Source organism: Esox lucius, chromosome 14, assembly GCF_011004845.1.
Source record: "Esox lucius isolate fEsoLuc1 chromosome 14, fEsoLuc1.pri, whole genome shotgun sequence".
In the NCBI taxonomy this organism is placed as follows: domain Eukaryota; kingdom Metazoa; phylum Chordata; class Actinopteri; order Esociformes; family Esocidae; genus Esox; species Esox lucius.
In genome coordinates, this window is record NC_047582.1 from 29,255,625 (window position 1) to 29,280,786 (window position 25,162).

General features: G+C 44.1%; 2 protein-coding genes across 2 annotated transcripts; both read left to right on the forward strand.

Moving 5' to 3' along the window:
• The first annotated feature begins 79 nt into the window (after positions 1–79).
• On the forward strand, positions 80–13,933 carry lrsam1 (leucine rich repeat and sterile alpha motif containing 1). The gene is made up of 24 exons (XM_010889696.4): positions 80–456; positions 664–860; positions 1,626–1,682; positions 1,869–1,913; positions 2,208–2,285; positions 2,632–2,700; positions 2,798–2,882; positions 3,051–3,172; positions 3,269–3,359; positions 4,064–4,173; positions 5,367–5,396; positions 5,508–5,630; positions 6,463–6,602; positions 7,303–7,347; positions 7,598–7,668; positions 7,921–8,020; positions 8,454–8,541; positions 9,434–9,508; positions 11,327–11,407; positions 11,724–11,918; positions 12,213–12,344; positions 12,694–12,772; positions 12,909–13,078; positions 13,287–13,933. Exons 2-24 carry the CDS (start codon positions 789–791, stop codon positions 13,407–13,409), a joined length of 2,181 nt encoding a protein of 726 aa, XP_010887998.3. The 5' UTR covers positions 80–456; positions 664–788; the 3' UTR covers positions 13,410–13,933.
• Positions 13,934–16,705: 2,772 nt separating this feature from the next.
• On the forward strand, positions 16,706–23,781 carry ndor1 (NADPH dependent diflavin oxidoreductase 1). Its single transcript, XM_010889695.4, has 15 exons — positions 16,706–16,967; positions 17,378–17,517; positions 19,278–19,355; positions 19,513–19,610; positions 20,190–20,288; positions 20,426–20,527; positions 20,619–20,822; positions 20,966–21,093; positions 21,240–21,457; positions 21,578–21,685; positions 21,864–21,978; positions 22,329–22,475; positions 22,724–22,842; positions 22,923–23,017; positions 23,162–23,781. The coding sequence occupies exons 2-15, from the start codon at positions 17,383–17,385 to the stop codon at positions 23,304–23,306; spliced, it is 1,791 nt and encodes a 596-aa protein (XP_010887997.2). The 5' UTR covers positions 16,706–16,967; positions 17,378–17,382; the 3' UTR covers positions 23,307–23,781.
• The last annotated feature ends 1,381 nt before the right edge of the window (positions 23,782–25,162 follow it).

Here is a 25,162-nt window from a genome sequence, read left to right on the forward strand (position 1 = left end):
AAACGGATAACGCGAGATTTGGTCAAGATGACGCCTGTCATGCCTTTACGTCATTCAAAACAGTGGAAAGCATCCTGGATCTGGAGCTGAATCGACTAACAACTAACTAGCTAGCTAAACAAACCAAAAACAGATCAGAAGTACAATCAATAAGCACTGTAAACGAATTATAATATATCGGAATATCGACCTTCTTCGCACTCAGCATTTTATTGTATTTTGTATTAGTCTTTGCCCTAGTCGAATATAAATGGTTTGTCGACTTCATACGTTTGATAGCGAGCTAGCTAGTAATGGTACTGTTTTTTATTTAGTTAGGTAGCTACTACAGTAGTACATAATTGAAAGAACGTGTTCTGTCTCCATCATTGTAGAAAATTAGCTACTGTGGAATTCACCTGGAAGTCCATCGACAGTAAACTGTAAAACGTTCGCTAGCAATCTATCAGTATCACGGTAATTACTTTTGCAGAAGCGTTAGTAAGCTAGATGGGTATTTTGACAACACATTGTGTTTGTTGGTCTTAGTGTGTTTAGTGGAAAATTGTTGACCTTCAAAATGTTTCATTTGACAAATGTCTTGTTAAAGTTGTATTTTGACCAACGCCGATTTTACTGACAACTGTCTGTGTGGAACTGAACACTGTATTTTCTTCTCCACAGTATTGGTGAGAAATATCTCCTCATCTCAACCCATCTGCCCTCGGCTCGGAGATCAAAATCCGAGAGTAGGGGGCACAAACTCAGCCTCCAAAACGAACAGACAGGAGACACAATACGTCCTCAGGATGCCTCTGTTCTTCAGAAAGAAGAAACCCAGTGAGGATTCCAAGAAGCGCCTGGAGTACCAACTCTGCTTGGTAGGACCTTCATTCACTGTTTCTTTAAAATCTGTCTGTATCAATCAAATGTATTTATAAAGTGCTTCACAGAGACACCCGGCCTTAAACCCCAAGGAGCAAACAACAGTAGTGTTGAATTTCAGTGGCTAGGAAAAACTCCCTAAGAAGGTTGAATTTTAGGAAGAAACCTAGAGAGGACCCAGGCTCAGTAACAGTCTGCGGCAGTAATTAATTGTAATTAAGCAATATGGCATGAAGTGGTGTGTCCAATATACCACGGCAAAGAGCTGTTCTTAGGCATAAAGCATCCAATTGTATCTACAGCCCTGTCTCACAGCAACAATGCCTTATTCGGGAGTGTTTAAGACCACAGTAAGCCCTGCTAATAGGTATCCAGCGCCAAGCCATACTGCTTTTCTCTACAACACTCTTCCAAGTAATGTGGGTCAACGCCTGTGGGCACACTTACTCACCTGACAACCTGCCAATTTGCCTTTCCCATAGTTCTTCCCAGCCATTCTTCAGCTATGGCTTAAACCTGTGATAGTCAGTTTTATGTTAGGAGAGAGTGTCTCTGACCGCAGCGCCCCCTTGGAGGTCCCTGATTGGCTGATCATTACCAGTTCATTCAGTTTGTTCACAAAAGTAGAATGTATGTATTCTAATCTTATTTTCAAGAATGCACTTTTTAAACAACAACAGCGGCTGGACAAAAGGAGCTTTTACCAAAATGTGACTGTGTACATTGACTCAATGACAACTTGACTTTACCCTTTCTTTCAGTCCAAAGAGGCAGGGGCGGATGACATTCTGGACATCTCCGCTTGTGAGCTTACAGAGGTGACCGCTAGTATAAAGTTGTGGTTAAAAATGTAATAGAAAATGTATAATTGCTCATTTATTTAATGAATTCTCAAACAAATGGATGACGGAAGAATGTAACATTTCAATCTTAAGCATGTAATATTCAAGTCTTTAGCTTAGTCAGCTTAAAAACTCAACATGTCTTATTGTCTCTCTGCCAAGGTTCCATCTAGTGCCTTCTCCATTTGCAAGGTGTTACAGAAGAAGGTAAGGCTGACCATGGCCCGTTCAAGGAAAGACCTTGGCATTTATATTCACTTCCTGAGTAATACTTAAGTAACAGCGTTTGACATTTCAGCTGACTAAAGGCAGAACTCAATATTATTTGTAGATCCTAAAGACAGTCAAAATGTGCCCTTTCTGTATGTATTTTAGTTTTGATGCTCTCAAAACACCAGTGGAATTGAACGCACCCTGGTTGACAGGTTGTATAGAGAGGACATGTTGCGTTCTTTAGAGCCTTTCCCAGCCAGTCACATCCCTGTGTCTCTGTTTTACCAGGTCTTCATTCTCCATGGAAACCAGCTGAAGTCCCTGGTGCCCAAAGGCTGTTGTATCAGCTCTCTGGTCACACTAAAGGTCTATACATTGCATTGGACAAAGTAATCATTACCTTGCCTGTATGCTGTAGAAAACATTAAGCCGGAGCACTGCAGAATGCACTGCACATTGCAGAAGATAAAAATAAGAACAAGCTTGTCTCATTACTTAGAAAAAAAGCAAACATTAGAGAATCCATTCTGTGTACTCTTAACAACTTTCTCAGAATGCATTCCTGTTTTTACATTGCTATGTTTATGTGGTGTTATTGCTAGTTTGACACACTCCAGTGTATGGGGTATTGGTTCAAAACATTTGGTCTATTAAACAGAATGGTTTCATTTCCCGTGGTTTTCTGCCCTTTCTCCCCAACCCTCTTACGTAGGTGTTGGATTTGCATGAGAACAATCTCACTTCCCTCCCTGACGATATAGGACAACTAGCATCTCTGCAGGTCAGATCAATACAAATATAGGACTTTGAGAACAGACGGATGAGTGGAAACAAGCCTGAATAGATTTCCCACCGACGGCTATTTCTTGTCCTTTTAGGTGCTGAATTTAGAGAAGAACCAGATCAAGTCCCTGCCGGACTCCATCGGTGATCTCAGACATCTGCAGACGCTCAATGTGAAAGGTGAGGATGTCGCGTTGCCTCTGACTAGGGCCTTAGGTTACCGTCACCTGTCAGGGTTGGTGGGTGGGCTCTGACGGTCGGGGACGTGGTCATCTTCCATAGGGAATTGTTTAAATGGTCTGCCTTCCTCCATAGGGAATTGTTTAAATGGTCTGCCTTCCTCCATAGGGAATTGTTTAAATGGTCTGCCTTCCTCCGTGGGCCGTCTGTGCAGTCTGCGCACACTGGACCTGAGTGAGACCAGCGTGAGGGAGTTACCACAGGAATTGGCACTCGCACGCACTTTAGAAGTATGTGGGTACCCGTACGCGGAGTGAGGTTGGTTTAGGGTTGTGACACTTTCCAGTCTGTCTGCTGTTAACAGCGTGCATGTGTTGTCCAACCAGAGCCTGACCCTGGACGCTGCTCAGATGTCCTACCCCCCCGCCTCGGTGTGTAATGTGGGGACGGAGGACATCCAACGCTTCCTCTGCAACGGTGAGCAACATGGGTCATGTTAGGATGTGGTTACTGTGGCTATTGAATTGTGATTCATATTTCTAATATTTATTTTGCGTTGTATTGTTGTACTCTGTATATGATGTGTGTTTATGCAGAGCCAATTTGGAAGGGATGACTCTGCAATGACTCCCCTGGCTAAGCAAAAGTTCAATAAATATAATTAGGAACAGGTTTCTGGTCAAAGCTAGTGAAAATTCAGTCAAAACTCTTGCTTTCACCCACACACCTACACACACTGTCTCGCCTGTCTTTCTGCCCTGTCTGTCTCATCTATCCTTCTGGCCTGTCTGTCTCATCTATCCTTCTGGCCTGTCTGTCTCATCTATCCTTCTGGCCTGTCTGTCTCATCTATCCGTCTGGCCTGTCTGTCTCATCTGTCCGTCTGGCCTGTCTGTCTCATCTGTCCGTCTGGCCTGTCTGTCTCATCTATCCGTCTGGCCTGTCTGTCTCATCTATCCGTCTGGCCTGTCTGTCTCATCTGTCCGTCTGGCCTGTCTGTCTCATCTGTCCGTCTGGCCTGTCTGTCTCATCTATCCGTCTGGCCTGTCTGTCTCATCTGTCCGTCTGGCCTGTCTGGCCTGTCTGTCTCATCTGTCCGTCTGTCATGTCTGTCTCATTTGTCTATATCATCTGTCTGTCTGACCTGTCCGTCTGACCTGTCCGTCTGTGTGTGTTGACAGAGCTGGGGGAGGAGTACTGTCCTCCGTCTCAGTACCTTCTTCCCGTGCTGGAGGGGGACTCCGGGAAGCAGAGCTCAGACAATGTGGACGGGCTGGAGGTGGCCTGGCAGGTTGGTGCTGGCATGGTCTCAGCCCGCCGCCATTTTGTTTCTGTGGAGTCGGTGCTATTTAGGAAAGAACATGCTTCCACGCAGCCTTGAGAAACCCTTCTCCTAGTCCTGTCCTCTTTCCCTTCGATACATATCTAGACCATAGTAATATTTATTTTTACAATTTTGCAGTTGGAGATGTCATTGGTTGAGACTGCTGTCTGATCTAGAAATGAATGGTCATGTTTTGTAGGAATTATTGTTGCCTTTGTGTTTTGTCCATTTAATTTCCTCATGACGAGAAGAGCTGGACTTTTTCTGGATTCTGGATACGGTTTACTTATAACCGGGAAATGTACATGGCCTGTTTCTGCCTGTGGAATGCTCTTATTTGCATTGCGTGAAGAAATTCACAGTTGTCATGTCAAATATACCATGTTAAAACCATATAAATGGACATGCAGGTGAAGAGAGCAGCTGTTACAATTCCTTTGAACATTGTAATAGATGTTCAGACCCCAACATGACATGGATCACTTAGAGATCCTGTGGGTAAAGTGCACACAACTTAATGATCAGATTCATGGATCAGATATCAGTTGATCATTACCACACACACACACATTTATACATGCGCACACATACACACACACACACACACACACACACACACACACACACAAGTTTGTATGGCTATCCTCATGGGGACCAGAAAATTGAAATTGCATGCTCCCTTGGCCTAAACCTAACCCTTACCCTAATCTAACCCTAACCTTAACCTCAATAAAGTAACATTTATGCCTAAACTTTACCTAGATGTAATGCCTAACCTTAATCCTAAACTTAACCAACAACGTCTGGACCTTAAAGAAACCCCTAAACATAGTTTGACCCTAAACATAAACCCTGAGCTGGAAATTGGCTTTTTCCTCATGGGGACTGGCAAAAGGTTATTTCTGGTTTTACTATACTCATTGTGACATGAGTGTAGTTAGACCTAAAACACATATATATATACACACACACACACACACACTTCACGCCTCAATTGAATTTAGATCTCTTTAGGGGTGCTTAGAGTAGCAGGCCAGTAGCCTCTCTTTGCTAATGATTCCTTTCTGATATTAACATAACTGTCTGACTGGTTCCTTTCTGATATTAACGTAACTCTCTGACTGGTTCCTTTCTGTATTTTGCTGTCTTTCCATCCACAGAGTAAGTTCAACGACTACGAGAAGAGAAAGGTACGGCTGAGAACTCATTGTTTATCATCACTCAGTGGTTGACAACCCAGAGTCCCGTCCCCTGCCTTAATGCCCGCCCTCCCTTGCTCTCTCTCACATTATGGCCTGCAGGAGCAGAGGAATCACGAGAAGCTAGTGTTTGAGCGCCAGCTGGAGGAGAAGCAGAAGGAGCACCACCAGCTCCTCCTTATGAATAACTCTTACAAGGAGAACATCCTGATGTCTGTCAAACAGGTGACTGCTGGCTGATTACTGTCACACATCGCAGAGACAGAGCTGAAACACACCAACACTCAGCGGTACCGTAGCTAAAGCCCCCCCCCGGACAGACTGTCAAATGAAATACCTTGTCTTTTGCCTCTCTTACGCCTTAAAGCCCAAGTACATATTTTGTTGTGTGTTGACACATCGCTATTCTATTAACCTGGATCGTAGATGAATTCCTACCGTATCCGATGTTCTCAGGCCCGCATCTGAAACCCCTCTGTATACTGCTGCTAAGGTTGCTCGCGCAGTAGCGGGGAAATTATATATATTTTTTTATTAGAGCTGAGGATGGGAAAACGATAAGGAAGTGACTACTCTCATTGTGTGGATCAAGCAGTGAGACAATTTTATAAAAAATGGAATGGCTTGTCAACTCACCTGGTCGGATGAAGACCTGTTTTATTTTTATTTTTTTTAAGATAAGCAGAATAAAGTGAACAGTAATGTGTGGGGCTTTAAGAGTTCACACCAGCAGCAGGCGAGATTTATGAGAAAATTATGGAAAATACTTTCTGTTCTTGACAGTTACGTACTTCAGCTTTAATTCACAGCCAGACCACGTTTTCCTCATGACCGCAATGTGGAGTTTGCCAGACCTATACTCCCTGCCTCGTCTTCCCCTATAATCCAAACCCCCTTTGTCAAATGAGACGTTAACAATATTGCTTTGTTGGTCCATTTGCACAGGTATTTGCACAGACATTTTCACAATAGCGAGCAGTGCAAAGCAGCACTCCAGGAGCTCTTCATGGTGTAGGGCCTTGCTCAAGGGCATGGTTACGTCTTTTCCCATCTGCAGGAACAGGAGCGTCTGGAACTAGGTGTGTCGGTTCAGCAGAAGCTCCAGGAGGCGGAGAGACAGAGGACTCTGAAGAAGGTTCGCCAAGCCGAGACGGGCATTACAAGCCGTATCAGCAACCTGTTAATGGAAAACAAACGGTGAGTGAGAGGCAGGCAGGCAGAGAGCGTGAGAGGCAGGCAGAGAGAGTGAGAGGCAGGCAGGCAGAGAGAGTGAGAGGCAGGCAGGCAGAGAGAGTGAGAGGCAGGCAGGCAGAGAGAGTGAGAGGCAGGCAGGCAGAGAGAGTGAGAGGCAGGCAGGCAGAGAGCGTGAGAGGCAGGCAGAGAGCGTGAGAGGCAGGCAGAGAGAGTGAGAGGCAGGCAGAGAGAGTCAGAGGCAGAGTGTTAGTTAGCCTCGATGTCACTAAAGAGGTTGAGAAGAACCTTTTACATGAGGTCCTTTACAAATACATACATATATACATATACATACACACACACAGTATGCATGTTTATGTCCAGAGTGAACCAGGCTTTTAGTGACACCTTCCTTTACAGAACAAAAGGATTCGCACTCAGGATAGACCTAAACCAGAAAAGATGACGTTTGTTTCATTTAAACTAGATCTCCTTCACTGAGTCTGGATCTCAGTCTCCATTAATGGTCTCTTGGGTGTTGGTGTTTGAAAAACATGAAGCTGTGTTTTGTCAGTCTTCTGTGTCTGAATAGGCCTTCTGTGTTCTTGTCATTCTTGTCAGTACATTGGGTTCTGCATCTGAATGGCACACCGTTCCCCTGTGGATTACACTAATCCCGTTCATTTCCTTTCTGACCCTCTGTGTGTGTTTTTCTTTTTTCCAGACAGAGAAAGAGTGCAGAGTTTCTCCAACAGTTGGAGGAGGACCGGTAAGTGGTGCCGAGAGATGTACTTATTGATCTCCCTGAATGGAGCAATCTATCTATGGCCCTAACAGCTAAAACTATTATACCACTCACGCTGGCCGAGACACTCAACCATCTGATGCGTATTCGTAATCCACTGGCTACATTTTATGACTAATACCAAATGGAAGTGGAATGGAATTTCCTTCACTTAAAATGGAACGGTGCAGAAAACGGTTGCGGCAGTCTGACTTTGTTTCCTCTACTGGTGCAGGTTACGGCTGGAGCAGCTGACAGCCATCACTCAAGAGGAGACTGATTCACTTAGGAAGAAAGACGTAGCAGGTGAGAATGATGGGAAATAAGGCCGCCAAGAGGAAAGTCTCGTCTCATCTATACATTCATGAGACATTTCCCTCTCTTCCTCCATCCCTCTCTCCTCCATCTCACCCCTGTTTCTCCCTCTCTCCTCCCTTCTCCCTCTCTCCTCCTCCTTCCTCCCTTCTCCCTCTCTCTCCTCCTTCCTCCCTTCTCCCTCTCTCTTTTTCTGTTTCTCCCTCTCTGCTCCTCCTTCCCTCGGTTTCTCCCTTTTTCCAGGGGCCATGCAGAAGATGTTGTCAGAGAGCTGCACCATGCGCTTGTTGCAGGAGGCCAGTGACTCACGCAGACAGAACCTGGTGACAGAGACCTGTAGGAGGTCAGTACACGCACGCACGCAAGCATGCACACAAACAAACAAACAAACATACACACATATATACACAATTTACAAATCTCTGTGCTGGCATGAATCATTTATCCTATTTTCTATTACCCCTAACCATAAACCTTAAAACCTAACCCTAACCCTACTTTTACCTTACACCCTAAACCTATCCATAAACCCTAACCCTACTTTTACCCTACACACAAACTATCCATAAACCCTAACCCTACTTTTACCCTACACACTAACCCAAAAATAGCTATTTTCCTTTTGAGGACCTGCAGAGCCCCACCAGGATAGTGAAACACATACAAAGTGTGTCAGTGATATATTGTTTGGTCTAATCCAGTTATCTGGAAGTCTTTTGCCAGGTTCCTGTTTAGGAACTCATGTCCACCTTGCTTCCTGTCTCCTGTCATTGTAGTCTGGAGAGCCAGGACAGGAAGTTCGATCAGGTGCTTTCTCTTCAGCAGCTAGACAAATCCAAAGCCATTGCTCAAATCCTACAGGAGGTAAAATGTATTTTTACTGCTACATGCATCATTAGCTAAGTTTCCATCCAGATTCTAAAATCTGCATGGATTATTTATTTTTTCCATCCAGTGGTTTGATTTCAATGGAAAACCCTTCCATTGAAATCAAAGTGTGAAGACGTAGTTCTCATAACATGGATGTTATCATGCACTGAACACAAACTTTAATGTGCTCGCTGCCACATTAAGGGTTTGGGGAGACTACATGGTGAGGTTATGGAACCAAATCATTTTAGTCATAATAAGCTCCTGGATAGTGAATGAGATTGTATTAAGTCCCTGGACAGTGAATGAGATTGTATTAAGTCCCTGGACAGTGAATGAGATTGTATTAAGTCCCTGGATAGTGAATGAGATTGTATTAAGTCCCTGGATAGTGAATGCAAATTAGCATCAGTCTCATCAACGTGTGAACTTCAAAAGTTATTTGATATGTAGCTTGAAAACGTCATTCTCTCCCTGGTCACGGTGGAAGCACTACTGAATATACTGTATAATTGCGTGACTCCCCAAGTTTACTTCAGTATGATTAAAGTAAACTTTCTGCCATAAGCAATCTAACAGACACATAAAGATCCCACCACACTGAGCAGAAACTTCCTGTTTCGCATCTGCCATGATTTCTTGTTATTCGGCATGCCATTATTCAAGTGAGTAGAAACGGTTCATGCAAACGTGGTTGTAAACAAATGGTGAACGAAGCTAGCAAACACATTTTTACAATAGCTTTGCCGCTGGAGGGAATGTCTGACTGGTTCTGTTGCACTTTGGCCTGGTATCGCGTTGGGGCGAGGTTATCGCGTTGGGGCGAGGGTGGAAACGCGGTGATGGGGCTCCGGTGGGTGAGCTGACTCTCTGTGGCCCTCTACAGGAAGAGATGCAGAAGGCTGCCTTCCAAGCGTTGCAGCTCCAGAAGGACAGTGTGCATGGCTACATCCGGGAGCAGGTGCGCTGCCACGACACACACCTACATTACACACGGCCATTATGATTTCAGTGTCGTTCAGTGTGAAGTCGGTGTTCTCCGGTGTCACACACCATTGAGTGTTCATTTGCGTCACCGTTGGGGACAGGGCACCACCCTGGGCTGAAACATTTTCTAAACAAACACTTTCTACTATAGAGTCCATGTCATTGAATATCACATACATCCCCGTTTCCAAAAACGGAGTAAAATGCAAATAAAAACAGAATGCAATGATGTGCAAATCATTTATCCCTGATATTTAATTGAAAATATCCAATGTTGAAACTGAGAAATGTTATTATTTTTGAGAAAATACATGCTCATTTTGAATTTGATGCCAACAACACGTTTCAAAAAAAGTCGGGACAGGGGCATGTTCAACACTGTGTTGCATCACCTGTACTTTGGAACAATTCCCTGTAAGCGTTTGGGAACTGAGGAGACCAATTGCGGTAGTTTTGAAAGTGAAATGTTTTCCCATTCTTGCTTGATATAGGATTTCAGCTGCTCAGCAGTTCGGGGTCTCCTTTGTCATATCTTTGTTTCATAATGCACCAAAGGTTTTCAATGGATGACAGGTCTGGACTGCAGGCGGGGCAGTTTAGCAGACTCTTTTATTACGGAGCCATGCTGTTGTAACGTGTGCAGAATGTGGTTTGTCTTTGTCTTGCTGAAATAAGGAAGGCATCCCTGAAAAAGATGTCTGGATGGCAGCATATGTTGTTCAAAAACCTGTACATATTATTCAACATTAATGGAGCCTTCACAGTCACCCGTGCAATAATGCACCCCCATACCATCACAGAGGCTGGCTTTTGAACTGTGCGCTGATAACAAGCTGGATGGTACCTCTTAGTTCTGGATCTTGTTTTATATATGGTTTCTTCTTTGCACAGTAGAGTTTTAACTTACATTTGTGGATGCAGCGACGTACTGTTGGTTTTCAGAAGTGGTTTTCAGAAGTGTTCCTGAGCCCAATGCCGTGTTTCCACTACAGAATCATGTATTTTTATTGCAGTGCCGTCTGAGGGCCCAAAGATCACGGCCTTGTCCCTTGTGTACAGAGATTTCTCCGGATTTTCTGAATCTTGTAATGATATTATGTACCATAGATGATGAGATCCTCAAACTCTTTGCAATTGTGCATTGAGAATCATTATTCTTAAATTGCGCAGTCTTTCATTAAGTGGTCCTCACTTTTTACAGAGTGGGCCCCATCCTTACTTCCATCCCTCTCTGGATTGATCTTTTTATTCCCAATTATGTTACTGAGCTGTGGCCAATTGAACTAATTAGTTGTGATATTCCACAGGTTTAGTTTTTTAGCATTACACAACATTTCCATTCTTTTGTTGCCGCTGCCCCACCTGTTTTTGAAATGTGTTGCTGGCATCAAATTCAAAGTGGGCCATGTATTTTTCAAGAAACAATAAAATGTCTCAGTTGATGTGTTGTCTTTGTACTATTTTCTGTGGAATATAGGGTTTAAATGATTTGCACACCATTGCATTCTGATTTTACTTCCATTTTACGGAGCGTCCCAACCTTTTTGGAAAGGGGGTTGTACATTGTAGGCTTTGAAAACATACTGTGGGTGCAGGCTTTTGTTCCAGCTAATCACTAACAAACAGCTGTTCCGCACAGCCTACTGTTATTTTTGTTTGGTAGCTACAGCCTGTAAAGATGAAACCACGCAGCATCCATCGATTCCAGAGCTTTGACATTACATGCATGACATCACCCCCCCCCCTTCAGGACCCTCCAGCTCACCTCCCTGCTATGTTCCCATGTCTCTAGATAAGGCTAATAGAAGGAGAGTTAATGCAACTGACTAGACTGGAGGTAAAGAGACGCGACCTGGACACTGAGAACCTGCAGGTACGTCATAAAGGCACTGACGAGTCTCTTGGCAACTTAAAAGTGCACAGTTATTCTCCCTTTTGTTTTGGTTCCTCATTGGCTTCTATCCTGTCGCTGCCTCCTCTTGTTGAGTGTCATGCCTTCATCCTTGTCACCCTGCCATGAGGACATTTCACATCTCCCCTTTAAAGATGGCTGGGTGTAGGCGCGCTTGCCTGTCCGCATATCAAACGCTTCACGTAGCGGGGCGACCTGTTCTTTCCCGCTTGTGCGACGCCGTGGCTCTCCGCTGACGCCGTGCGTCCTGGTCCAAACTCTGTCCCTGTGTGTGCAGGAGGTTCTGTTGGACCAGCGCTCGGCCCTCAGCGACCTCCTGCAGCAGCTGCTGAAGCAGAAGGACCAGCGGGAGGTGGAGCTGCGACAGGTGCTGGCTGAGATGGAGCTGAAAAGTGACTCCAACCAGCAGAACTACTGGATGATCCAGTACCAGAGGCTCCTGGATGCCAAGCCGCTGTCGCTGCGCATGGAGGTACTCCCCCCGTATAGCACCAGAACATTATTGGGAACCTTCTAGTTCTTCTGCCTTGTGGAGTCACATGACGTTAAAGGGATATTTGGTTTTCTTTTTAGCACGTTGGACCTCATTTTCTAGTTGTAGTGTTGAAGCGTCACCCAGACAGTGGTTTTGGTCGAAGTGCCATTTCTGTGATTTATTTGTCTAGTTGCGTTCACTGGCCGTTCACTGCCGTAGCTGGACACAGCGGAATGAACGTTACATACAGACGTTTCTCTCTGTCTCTGGGTGTCTCTCTCGTCGTCTCAGGAGGCTGGTGTGGAGAGGGACCTGGTCAATCTGCTGTGTACGCTGTCGGCCCAGCACTACCTCCCCATCATGGCCCACCACAGGGTCACGGCCCAGGCCCTGCGTCACATGACCCCCCAAGACCTCAGCAAGGTGTGTGTGTGTGTGTGTGTGATATCAGATGGTAGTCAGAGTCAGTCTGTGTTTTCCTGGTTTTAATGTACATGTGAGGAACAGAGTTCCTGATTACTCCACCCCTGTGAGGTTTGTTAACCCAGTCCCCACAGGGACGAGGGCTCTTTCCAGCGTAGGGGTTAGGTTTAGGACATAAATTAGGATTAGTGTTAGATGGTTACGTTTAGGCATAAAGGTGAGGTTGTTGAGGTTCACGTTTGGGTACGGGTTAAGAGATTTCGGGAATCGTTGTTCTGATCCTGATAAGGATACAGTAGAAGAACCAATGTTCTTGAGTGTGTTCAAGATGATATTTCTGCACTTCCAGCTGGGAATCAATGAGATGGGAGTCCAAAAGGCTCTTCTTAACTGGGCTAAGGACCAGCCAACCGAACTGCTTGAAGAAGGTACACACACACACACACACACACACACACACACACACACACACACACACACACACACTGCAAGTCTTACCCTGCACAGGGGCTAGAAATGACAATTAAATTACATTGAAGTCTCTGTCCCCCTCCCCCACCACAGGGGTCTGTAAGCCCTATGCACAGGAAGTGGCAGCAGTCCTGTCACCGTCTACTCAGCCCAGCGCCCCTGACCAGACACCGAGCCCTCAGCTGACCCCGGTCACCCCGTCCGCGCCCAGCCCCATGGAGGCCCCGGGCAGCTCAGAGTGCGTTGTGTGCATGGAGATGGAGGTGAGGAGCCGGGAGTATGCCCTAACCCTAGCTCCAGTCCTAACCCCAAGTGTGAATGTTAATCTAGACCTAACCCCTAATCCTAAAGTCTGCAAAAAAATCTCCTCACAAGGTGCAATTATCTCTCCCCACACGCAAACGCACACGCACGTTAATGTCCTTGCTACGTTTAATGACACCCTCTCCCTTGCTTTTTTTTCACCCTTAGTCTCAGGTCATCTTCCTGCCCTGTGGTCACGTCTGCTGTTGCCAGGTGTGCAGCGATGCCCTCCAGTCGTGCCCCCTCTGTCGCAGCAACATCACCCAGCACGTGCGCCTCTATCACGGCTAAAGGGGCCCGGACTGACCCCCCCCCACCCCCTTCCCCCGCGGATCCGCCGGCCCTCGGTCCAGCCCGGGAACCTGGTCACGAACTCACTCATTCGCTCTTGTCTTTTGCATGGCTATATTTGCAACAGCATCATATCGGTTTACCAAAAATTACCACATTTTTCTTCACACATTGTACCCCAAAAGGGACAAGTGTGTGTGTGTGTGTGTGTGTGTGTGTGTGTGTGTGTGTGTGTGACCGTTGGCCTTTCTACTATTCGAGAACTTCGTCTACTCCTTTCTTCTCTCTCCATGTAATAGATAGTAATGGCCACTGATATACCGTCTAAAATATATATCAGTCAGTGTATAAGAAATCGATTCATATTGTTATTCATATAAACAATGTTGTGAGGAGGGTGAATGTTCACAGTTAAATACCGTTCAAAGGTTTGAGGTCACTTAGATCCTTGTTTTCCATTAAAAAGGAATTCGTTTGAAAAATAAATATAGCTAAGGCAATAGGAAATAAAGTAATTGACAAGATTAGAAAAAGTTTTTTTTTTTATTGAAATAATGATTGGATTCTTCAATTTGCGGCAGTTACAGTCTTGCAGATCTTTGGCGTTCTATTTGTCAATTTGTTGAGGAGATTTCACCCCATTCTACCTGAAGCGCATCCAACAAGTTGGATTGGCTTGTTGGGTACTTACTTACCCTACGGTCAAGCTGCTCCCATAACAGCTCGATAGGGTTGAGATCCGGTGACTGTGCTGGACAGAATATCAGCTGACTGCTTTTTCCCTAAATAGTACTTGCATAGTTTGGAGGTGTGGTTTGGGTCATTGTCCTGTTATAGGAGGAGATTGGCTCCAATCAAGTGGCATCCACAGGGTATGGCATGGTGTTGCAAAATGGAGTGTTAGCCTTCCTTCTTCAAGATCCCTTTTACCCTGTACAAATCTACCACTAAAGCACCCCCAGACCATCACATTGCTTCCACCATGCTTGACAGATGGTGTCACTCCTCCAGCATCTTTTCATTTGGTCTGGGTCTCACAAATGTTCTTTGTGATCTGGCCATTTTGACCCTGTAATTGAACCCACAATTGCTGATGCTCCAGATACTCAACTAGTCTAAAGGCCAGTTTTATAGCTTTTTTTAATCAGCATAGTTGAAAAGGGGTTTTGTAATGATAAATTTGCCTTCAAAAATTATAAACTTGGATTAGCAAACACAACGTGCCACTGGAACACAGGACTGATGGTTGCTGATAATGGGCCTTTGTAAGCCTAAGCAGGTATTCCATTAAAAATATCTTGTTTTTCATTTATTTTATGTGTTTACACATATTTCAATGGACAAAAACTTTGCTTTTCTTTCTAAAACAAGGACATTTCTAAGTGACCCACAACTTTTGAACTGTATTTTACATATTAATATGATTGTTTCCTATGGTCCCAAAGCACTGCAACTCCTTGAGGGCTCTACTGTTCTGTGTATTTATTTCAATTTCTTGGAATTTAAGGCCCAGTCTCTCAAACCAAATGCATGCGCTTGTCCCTTGGTCAGTACACATCAAAACCACTTCAGGTTAGTTAAGAGCTATTACATGTCACTCTAAACCTTTAACATCGCATGCTTGAGGAGAAAGTACGCTTGTATGATAACAGAACAATCAAGAGTAAAACAAAAACATGCTGAATATGAGGAAATTGAATGATATTCAATTGCATTGATAATTATGATGAGCTCAGTGTCCTTTTCTGGTCACATGGTCAGCCATTTGTATATTTCCGATTTTGAATGCGCTTTCATGTGTTTCGCATAGATGCAGACATACTCTCTCCTAGCATAAACCACCATATTTACCACCGTAGTTCACCTACTCCGACCGTCGAGGGCTTTTCACATTACTGAACGCAGCCAAATTCCAGCTCTGCTGGGCTGTTACTGCACACACCACAGTTGCTGGGACATTGCTAGAAACTACCACGACAAAAGAAAATGTGTTCGTTTTTCTTCAGGTCTGCAAAATGCTGTGGAAGTAGTGTCTGTATTTTAATTATTTACATATTTCAGCCACTGTAGAATGTACATATTTACAGAAAATGAATACTACGTCTATAATTTAATTTGTGTGTGTGAACATCTTTTATTTGCTGCTGCAAAATGGATGAATAGTTGCAGTGCATACATTGCATGTCATATACACTTTATCGCTGGGTAATATATAGTCACTGCATAAAAGTTATCTTCCCAGAATTAATTTCCCTGAAATAGAGTTCAATCAGAAACTAAATGGGCATATAAATGACCATACCTATGGATGTCATTTGATGCAGTAGGCCTGGTGCCTACTTGGATACCACATTGCTATTTTTGCCGTGCTGGCATACAATACGCCTTGACCACCAGCCTAAGATTCAGGCCTACCTTATGATGATGATGAAGATGGGAAAACCTAATATTCCAACGTAGGCTGTTCTTTGGCAAACATACTTTGAACTGTCTTAAATGCTGAACTTCCCCAAATCAAACCGCTTCACAGGGTCTGCATATTCAGTCTGCTATGTACTTTTAAAAAATTCCTTCTTGTGGACCACTGTTTTGTGTGGCACTGTTGTTAATGCGTTGGCATCACTCGGGTCATAGCTGTTGTCCTGTAGTAATGCCATCACAGCGATGACACGTCACCTGTGAGAACAACCAAATGACAGAGAAGCCAGTGGATTAATATGTAGAAAGAAAGCATGTTTAATTTGTGGGACTATATTTTGGTTGTTTCATGTTTTTGTCCTGTTTCACACATATAACCCTTGTATGTATGTGTATTGGAAATTGTTTTTTAGTTTATCCCACCATAGAGACAATTATTTTTTATTTTTTTCTACCTCTTACTTACTTGCCTTCACTTATTACAATTAGTCTCAGATTACAAAAATGTTTTAGCCTTCTAGGTCCGGAGTTCAATAGCCTTGATTCATATCCAGCAGTCTGCTGCCCCAGTTCTCTTAACCACTTGACTACCTGCTTTTTATGTAGTTTTATGTTTTTAGTGGATTATAATTTCATACAATGCCAAACATGATGTAATTTTGGAATGACATCATGACGACAATGTTACCTGAGACCCTCACTTCTCTTCACTGGTACGATATTATTGTAATGTGGAAAACCTATTCAAATAAAATCTTATCTACTCTGTGTGTGGACTGTCTTTCAAATGAATGGTGTCATCTGTTTGACCAAATGGAATCGGGTTTGCGGACCAGTCAAATCACTGTCGTAAAACGGCAACCAACCAATTCACGTGATGTAGCCGTAAATCGCCACACAACAACAACATGCTGAAAGAAACGTAGTCTAGGTCAAATGTAAAACCTCACTGGGTCAAAATGAAGAGTTTATTGCCCTAGGAGTATCTGTTATGGCTTTCTATGTAAGCATCGTGAACTGAACGCAGATGTTGTATGGCTTTTATACATCTTATGGAAGTATTTCGTGAACGAGGGATCTGTCACGTAGCCAATACAGTAGGACATTGCCGCATCATATGAGCCGTGCGGCAGACGACAGGTACTAAATGAGCCACATTAACTAGCAATCCACTTTTGGTCAGAGAACCTATCTTGCTAATTAAAAGAATCATGTCAATTTTCTCTTGATGCTGAGGTTGTCTCATTGATGGTCTACAAAATGGATATGTGATTTGGTATTGACAACCACGTTTGTTAGTTAGCTAGCTGTATTCATCTTGTCTGCTGCAAGTGGTGTAATGAATGTAATTTATCACGTAGTTAGCAAATTACAAATTCTATACATATGACCATTGACCATCGCATCCAAGGCTCTATGCAAGGTTAGCTAGCTACCGGTTTGAATACATCGCTTCCTGTACAATCAAGCAGTTCATTAAGTTAATGTGCACAGCCTGCTGTATTGGAAGAATCATAATGGTACTGTCATCTTTTATTCTTCATCCACAGTGACAATGTCAGCCCCAACTCTGTTGATTTTATATGGGAGTCAGACGGGCACTGCCCAGGACACGGCCGAGCGGATCGGACGACAGGCACAAAGAAGGCGAATGCAAGTCAGGGTGGAGGCACTTGATATTTATAATGTGGTCAGTTGAAAATTATTTTATCAACATGACAGTTCTACCACTGTGAAATATTTTTGTTCCGGGTCCCCGGAAACTCTTATGGATGAGTTGATTTGTACCCCATGTTATAAACCTCTCGCTTTCAAACGTGTAATTTAATGGCTGGCTGAGGTATGATAATAATTCTACTTATATAGGGCTAACATTTTGCAACCCTTGTTCTTGGCTTTTCAAGTTAACATTTTAATTGGTCATATCAGGGTGACCGTCAACGTTTGAAAAATTATTTCCATGTTTTATACAAAAACAGACCTACCTCGCAATGCCAGTGGCCTAATCGTAGACATAAGGTACAGCAGCAAACATGCAATCTAATGAAATGACTATACAGGTGCTGGTCATAAAACAAGTTGGGCAAGACACAAAAGGTCATAGCTAAAGAGGCTGGCTGTTCACAGAGCTCTGTGTCCAAGCACATTAATAGAGAAGCAAAGGGAAGGAAAAGATGTGGTCGAAAAAAGTGTACAAGCAATAGGGATAACCGCACCCTGGAGAGGATTGTGAAACAAAACCCATTCAAAATTGTGGGGGAGATTCACAAAGAGTGGACTGCAGCTGGAGTCAGTGCTTCAAGAACCACCACGCACAAACGTAGGCAAGACATGGGTTTCAGCTGTCGCATTCCTTGTGTCAAGCCACTCTTGAACAAGACACAGTGTCAGAAGCGTCTCATCTGGACTAAAGACAAAAAGGACTGGACTGCTGCTGAGTTATGTTCTCTTATGAAAGTAAATTATGTATTTCCTTTGGAAATCAAGGTCCCAGAGTCTGGAAGAAGAGAGGAGAGGCACAGAATCCAAGTTGCTTGAAGTCCAGTGTAAAGTTTCCACAGTCAGGGATGGTTTGGGGTGCCATGTCATCTGATGGTTTTGGTCCACTGTGTTTTTTGAGGTCCGAGGTCAACGCAGCCATCTACCAGGAAGTTTTAGAGCACTTCATGCTTCCTGCTGCTGAACAAATTTATGGAGATGCAGATTTCATTTTCCAGCAGGACTTGGCTACCAGTACCTGGTTTAAGGACCATGGTATCCCTGTTCTTAATTGGCCAGCAAACCCGCTTGACCTTAACCCTATAGAAAATCTATGGGGTATTGCGAAGAGGAAGATGCGATACGCCAGACCTAACAATGCAGAAGAGCTGAAGGCCACTATCAGAGCAACCGGGGCTCTCATAACACCTGAGCAGTGCCGCAGACTGATCGACTCCATGCCACGCCGCATTGCTGCAGTAATTCAGGCAAATGGAGCCCCAACTAAGTATTGAGTGCAGTACATGCTCATACTTTTCATGTTCATATTTTCAGTTGGCCAACATTTTAAAAAATCCTTTTTTTGTATTGGTCTTAAGAAATATTCAAATTTTCGGAGATACGGAATTTGGGATTTTCCTTAGTTGTCAGTTATAATCATCACAATTAAAAGAAATAAACATTTTAAATATATCAGTCTATGTGTAATGAATGAATATAATATACAAGTTTCACTTTTTGAATGGAATTACTGAAATAAATCAACTTTTTGATGATATTCAAATTTTATGACCAGCACCTGTGTAAGGCCTAATCTCCATGTAGAAATGAACTGATATGACAAACATTTATTTTAGTCTAATTATGAGACCAAATCATGTGCCAGTGTTCATTTTGTGAATTGCAAAAGTCCCAGAGTGCATCTTTAAACAGGATGTTTGGCATGCACCTGAACCCTGTGTACATCAACAGGCGAACCTCATCTCTGAGACGCTGGTTGTGTTTGTGTGTTCCACCACTGGCCAAGGCGATCCACCAGACAACATGAAGGTATCAGATAATAATGCTAAAACTGTGTATGTTTCTCTGCTTTTTTTCCTCTGTTTAGTCAATTTGCACTTAAATTGCCCAACACAATTTATCAAAAATGACTTCATCACCTCGGTATGCATTTTGTATCCTTTATTTTTTGTTTACATCTCTGCAGAATTTCTGGAGGTTTGTGTTTCGGAAGTCTTTGCCTGCTGGGTCTCTGTGTCGACTAGACTATGCCGTCCTGGGTTTGGGTGACTCCTCATATCCCAGGTGAGTGTTTTTTTTAAATTGTTGTTGAAAACATCCCCACATAAATCATGAGTCCCTTGATCTGTATATGCACATTTAAAAATATATCTTGGCAAAGTATGACCAAATATGGTTTACGATAAATCAAGCATGACTGGGAGTCCCCCCCCCCCTCCTGCTTTTCCCCTGGTTTTCTTGCCTGTGATACTTAATTAGGCGTAGCTTCATTGCAGCAAATCAGGACAATGGATGTTGAGATTTGTGTCTTCTGAAATCCATCAGACTAGAATTAACTGTTAATTCTATAATAATCTTATCACACTGCCCGCTCAACCAGGAAGTCCAAACAGAATCCTTATGCGCCAGAGGGAACACATGAACTGTCGTCTACAGCAGTTGACTTCACAGGCACCCGAGCCGCCACAGAGAGCAACCCGTTTCGACTAACTTCCTGAACCCGGACGGTGTTGGCCAATTGCGTCGTCCTCCATGTGACCGATGATCAATGAATTAATTTTCCCCCCCCAATATCCAGCACCAGCAGGGACATGGCATACTTTATCATTAGTACTTTAAATACTGTTACATTGTCACTTGTAGGTTCAACTTTGTGGCTAAGAAACTCCACAAGCGTCTAATGCAGCTGGGGGCCAGTGTGCTGCTGCCTGTTGGCTTGGCGGATGACCAGCATGACCTGGGGTGAGAGGCTGTCGCATGGTTTTCCCTGGGATGTGTGTGTGTGTGTGTATTTATATATTTTTTTTAAAACTCAAAACATACACTCATCGTATCCTCTTGACTTTGGCTGACTATAGCTTAACTTTTGTGTCCAACAGTGCAGATGGAGTGATTGACCCCTGGATCACGTCCTTCTGGGAAAAAGTGCTGTCTCTATATCCACCACCTGCGGGCCAGAGCCCCATCAGGGATGATGAACCGTTAGTGTCCTTCCATTCTGATGGTGTATAATGTCTCAGATGGCCCAGTGTCATGGTGTCCTGTGGTGTGACGGCACGCTTGTTTGTTTAGGCTCCCTCCAAGGTACGTTTTCCAATTTGTGGATGACGTCACTGAGAATGTGGCGGATAGGCTAAGAGTGCCACAGCAGCCGATTTCTCCTTCTCCGACACACCCCTTCCTGGCGAAGGTGGTGTTCAATGAAAGGGTAACAAAGGCCTCCCACTTCCAGGATGTACGACACATTGAGTTTGACATCACAGGCTCGAGTATTGAGTGAGTCCCAGTTTCTTGAAAGGTCGCAACTGTGACCATCTAAAACGGACAGTGTAACATCTTGCTTTGTGGTCAAATAACTGCTCACTTGAAAAGCTTGATTTTAAAATTATAATCCTTAAAAGCCTTCTCTCCATTGGCAGGTTCACTGCTGGGGACGTAGTGTTGATGCGGCCCTCAAACACCCGCGAGAACGTGGAGCAGTTCTGTCAGCTCCTGAGACTGGATCCAGATCGCCAGTTCACCCTCAGCCCCACCAACAGTGCCACATGTTAGTATGTGTGTTGCGTTTGGCTGCCTTGGTCGTTGGGGTCGTAACCACGCACGCGTCCCCCTGGGCTCCTATCCGCCATACATTTTACTCTTCAGTCATCCAGCGGACTAATGCTATCTTAAACATGGAACCTGTTTCCCCAGGTTCCATTCCGGCCCGTCTGGCCCAGCCCTGCACTGTGAGGTGCCTGGCGGAGACCTTCCTGGACATTGCGGCGGTGCCCCGTCGCTCCTTCTTCGAGCTGCTCGCCACCTTTGCCACCGACGAGCGGGAGCGGGAGAAGCTGGCCGAGTTCAGTTCGGCCCAGGGCCAGGATGAGCTGCACTCCTACTGCAACAGGCCGCGACGCACCGCCCTGGAGGTGAGGCTGAACAATATTCAGTGTCAAGTCAAAAGTCGGTACTGAGCGTCTGTGTCCAGATTCATCCGCTCTTCCTGCTCCGACGACCTTTTCACTCCCTGGGTGTGTAATGTTCCTAAGGTTTTGACAGACTTCCCCCACACCACGGCAGAGCTGAGCGTAGACTATCTCCTGGACCTGTTCCCTGAGATCCAGCCTCGGTCGTTCTCCATTGCCTCCTCTCTGCAGGTGAGGTGGAAGCCCTGAGCCGTGTCTGACCTGGGAAGTAATACATCCCCCGGGGTGCTTGCCCCTGGCCCAGCAGTAACCTACCGAATTCAACTAACTTGAGTTCTCTGTCATGTTTAGTTTATTAACTGTTCTCTGTTCCCCGACCTTCTCCTGCCCCTCTCCTACTTCCACACAGGCACATCCCAACCGGATCCAGATACTTCTAGCTGTAGTGCAATACAAAACAAAGATGTACTTACCACGCAAAGGCCTGTGCTCCTCCTGGCTCGCCTCGCTGGACCCGAGACTAGGTCTGTCGGCGCTGATTCATTAAACGTTTCAGCCTCTAGGGGCTCTGGCACTGTCTGCTGGTGGTAACAGCTCTGGATGCTGAACATAGCATAATTCCCCCTTCGGGTCTGATTAATCTGTTTTAGAACAAGGGCGAGAATATAATTATGAAAAGCAATTTATAGACTTGAAATTGACCATGACAAAGGCCAAAAAGAGGTTGTATTTGAAAATGATAATCTCATACCGTGATTACATTGACACCCAACCATATCTGTCTGCCTGTTGCCAAAGCCATCCTCTGGATTAGAATAAATTATATTTAGCGACGTGTGAACGGTAAAATCAGTCTTACGCTTCTGTTTTCCAGGGGACGTTTTTGTGCCTTTGTGGGTGAAGAAGGGGAGTATGAAGTTCCCTAAGGACCCCGAAACCCCCGTGGTCATGGTTGGGCCCGGGACCGGAGTGGCCCCGTTCAGGGCTGCTCTGCAGGAAAGGATAGCCCAGGGAAAGACCGGTGAGTTTCCCTTGGATTCGTTTGGCACTTTCCTTAACACACCATTCAACCAATACTGTCTGTGTCCCATACTCACTGAAATATGGGCCAAAATCCAAAGCAATCCAGTCAACCCCCCGACTTCACTACATTCCCTGTATAGTATGATTGGGGACATTTGAGTTCTGACAAAAGAAGTTATAATACATTTATGGAATCAGATTGTATACCAGTTAGCATATGATCCTGTCTCTCATCGTGCATCTCAGCCAATGTGCTGTTCTTCGGCTGCCGCTCCCAGTCTAAGGACTTCTACTGCAGCGCGGAATGGGAGGAGATGGTGAAAGCAGGACAACTGACACTCTTCACAGCTTTCTCAAGGGACCAGGTAGGCAGGCCGACATGCCGACCCCCCCCACCCCCACCCCACACACACTCACTAATGGATGGGCTTGTGTGCTCCTGCAGGAAGACAAGATTTATGTCCAACAGCGTGTGAAAGAGCAAGCAGTGCTGCTATGGGACCTTATCGTCAATAAGAACGCCTACTTTTACATTGCAGGGTAAGGCACATTTTTAAATGGACACAATTTTCATCAATCTTACCCAAGTCGGTTTCAATATGAACAAAACAATAAACAGCTATGGTTTGGCCTAATGATCACGATTCCTGACTGATGTCCGCTAACACATCGTTTTGTCTCCAGCAACGCCAAACAGATGCCGACGGCAGTGTGTGATGCCCTGAAGGAGGGCTTTCGGAGCCAGGGGGGCATGTCCTCTTCCCAGGCGGACGAGATGCTGGTGGCCATGGAACGGGCAGGCCGATTCCAGAGTGAGACCTGGTCCTGAACCTTGTACTGTATAATTATACGTATGCCGATTCAAACAAGTGCATTAGACCACTTGAAGCCTGCGTTTAGACTGGCCGCCCAAAGTGGATCATTCATTCCACACTAATGCCAAACAAATGTAATTAACTGTATAACTGATGCATTTGTTTTAAAGTAAACAGAGCCACCAAAATAAAATAAAGATAAAATCCAAGTTGTGCCCCTTGTAATAAAACTTTTGTCAAACACATCACCGGCCTCAAATACATTCTGCTTTCTGGTAGCCAGTGGAGGAACAGGTCTAGTTTGAAGGCAAACACCAGATGAACCCACTTGAAATTTGAACATGGCTCATATAGGAGGAAGAGGACCAGAAAGAGTCCACTTCCAGGCACCCCACTAATCCACTATATTGGTGCTTGTGGCTGGATAGCACCATTAATAGCATGTTCCTGTTTAGTTTATTTACTGTACATAGGTCAGATGAATGGTTCAAGAATTTTGTGCTCACATATTGTATCAAGAATTCTAAAAGTATTCACATCTAATATATTGAAATCAACTTTACATTTCCCAAATGCTATTTTCTTGTCTATTTTCAGACTTTCTTGACTTCACTCAGTGTTTTAACTGAACCTGAACTAGTAGATATAAAAGGGCAATATGTAAGATTTTGACTGTACTATTGGCAAATAAATGAGAAAATGATCAGTAGATATCTGCAGTTAATGTTTCAAATTACCTTTTTCTAAATGTATCTGAGTAACTGACATATTCCCCATTTAAAGTTTCTTGCTGGTCCATTCATCAGTTCACAATTACTTCTAATTTCCTTATACTCCCATTCGACACAGTATTATCCTTCCAAACCTAAACCAACATGGACTAGCTAGTACTATTTCGGTCTCGTTCGGAAAGGGAAGACGAGATAAGTCATTGTTTAGAGGCAGGATTCTACACGGTGCCCCTTTATGAAGCCAATCATGACAATTTTTACTTACAAATACATAGTGTACAGTATATTATTTAAACATGTGCATCCATTATACAGTAAATTTAGCATTTGGCCTGGTTGATCTTTTCACACCATCTTCAGAGATTTTAGTAAGAAAATAGAATTAAGCAGCCTGGCTATACCTTGGAGATGTACTAGCAGTTGGACAGCCTTAAGTCTGTTGCAGAGGAATTCAAACAATCCACTCCATTACTATATCAAGGACTTCTAAATCAGCATAGTACGAGTACAATATACCACTAAGAACTGATCAACTAATTCCTCCACAACATGTAATTGTGAAACACCATGCAGACTGTATATGATTATGACAAACATGAAAGTGTAGGCCTACTTCCGAGACGCAGATAATTTGTAAATTGTATTGGGAAAGATGAGTGGATCTATAATTTTAATTATCCCAAACACAGAGAGTGGTGTGCTTGTATTCCAGTGGACCAATTTGGAGGCATCACTGCTGGAGAGAAACACTTTTCCAGAAACACTTAATGCGTTCATTTTAAGCTAGCTGGAACTACAGCCACACACCTTATTAGTAGTCAGTACATTCCAGTCACTGTGTATATGTATTCAAAGCCTTAATGTAAATTAAAATGGACCAATCCCATCACTTGTCACATTGTTGTCGGACCAGACCAAACAGTAGTAACGCACCCACAACCAATAAGATCACAAAACAGGTTTTTCTGAAAAGTTGTTTAATTCAACACTAAACACCCATTCTGAGAGAGTCAGTATTATCCAACACAGGCTTCTTAGACATTTACAAGCAGCCCAACATGTATTCGTCCTGGTAATGTGAATAAGTTACATACAAAAAAATATTAAGGAGGGGCATATGACAGATAAGCAACTCAGTC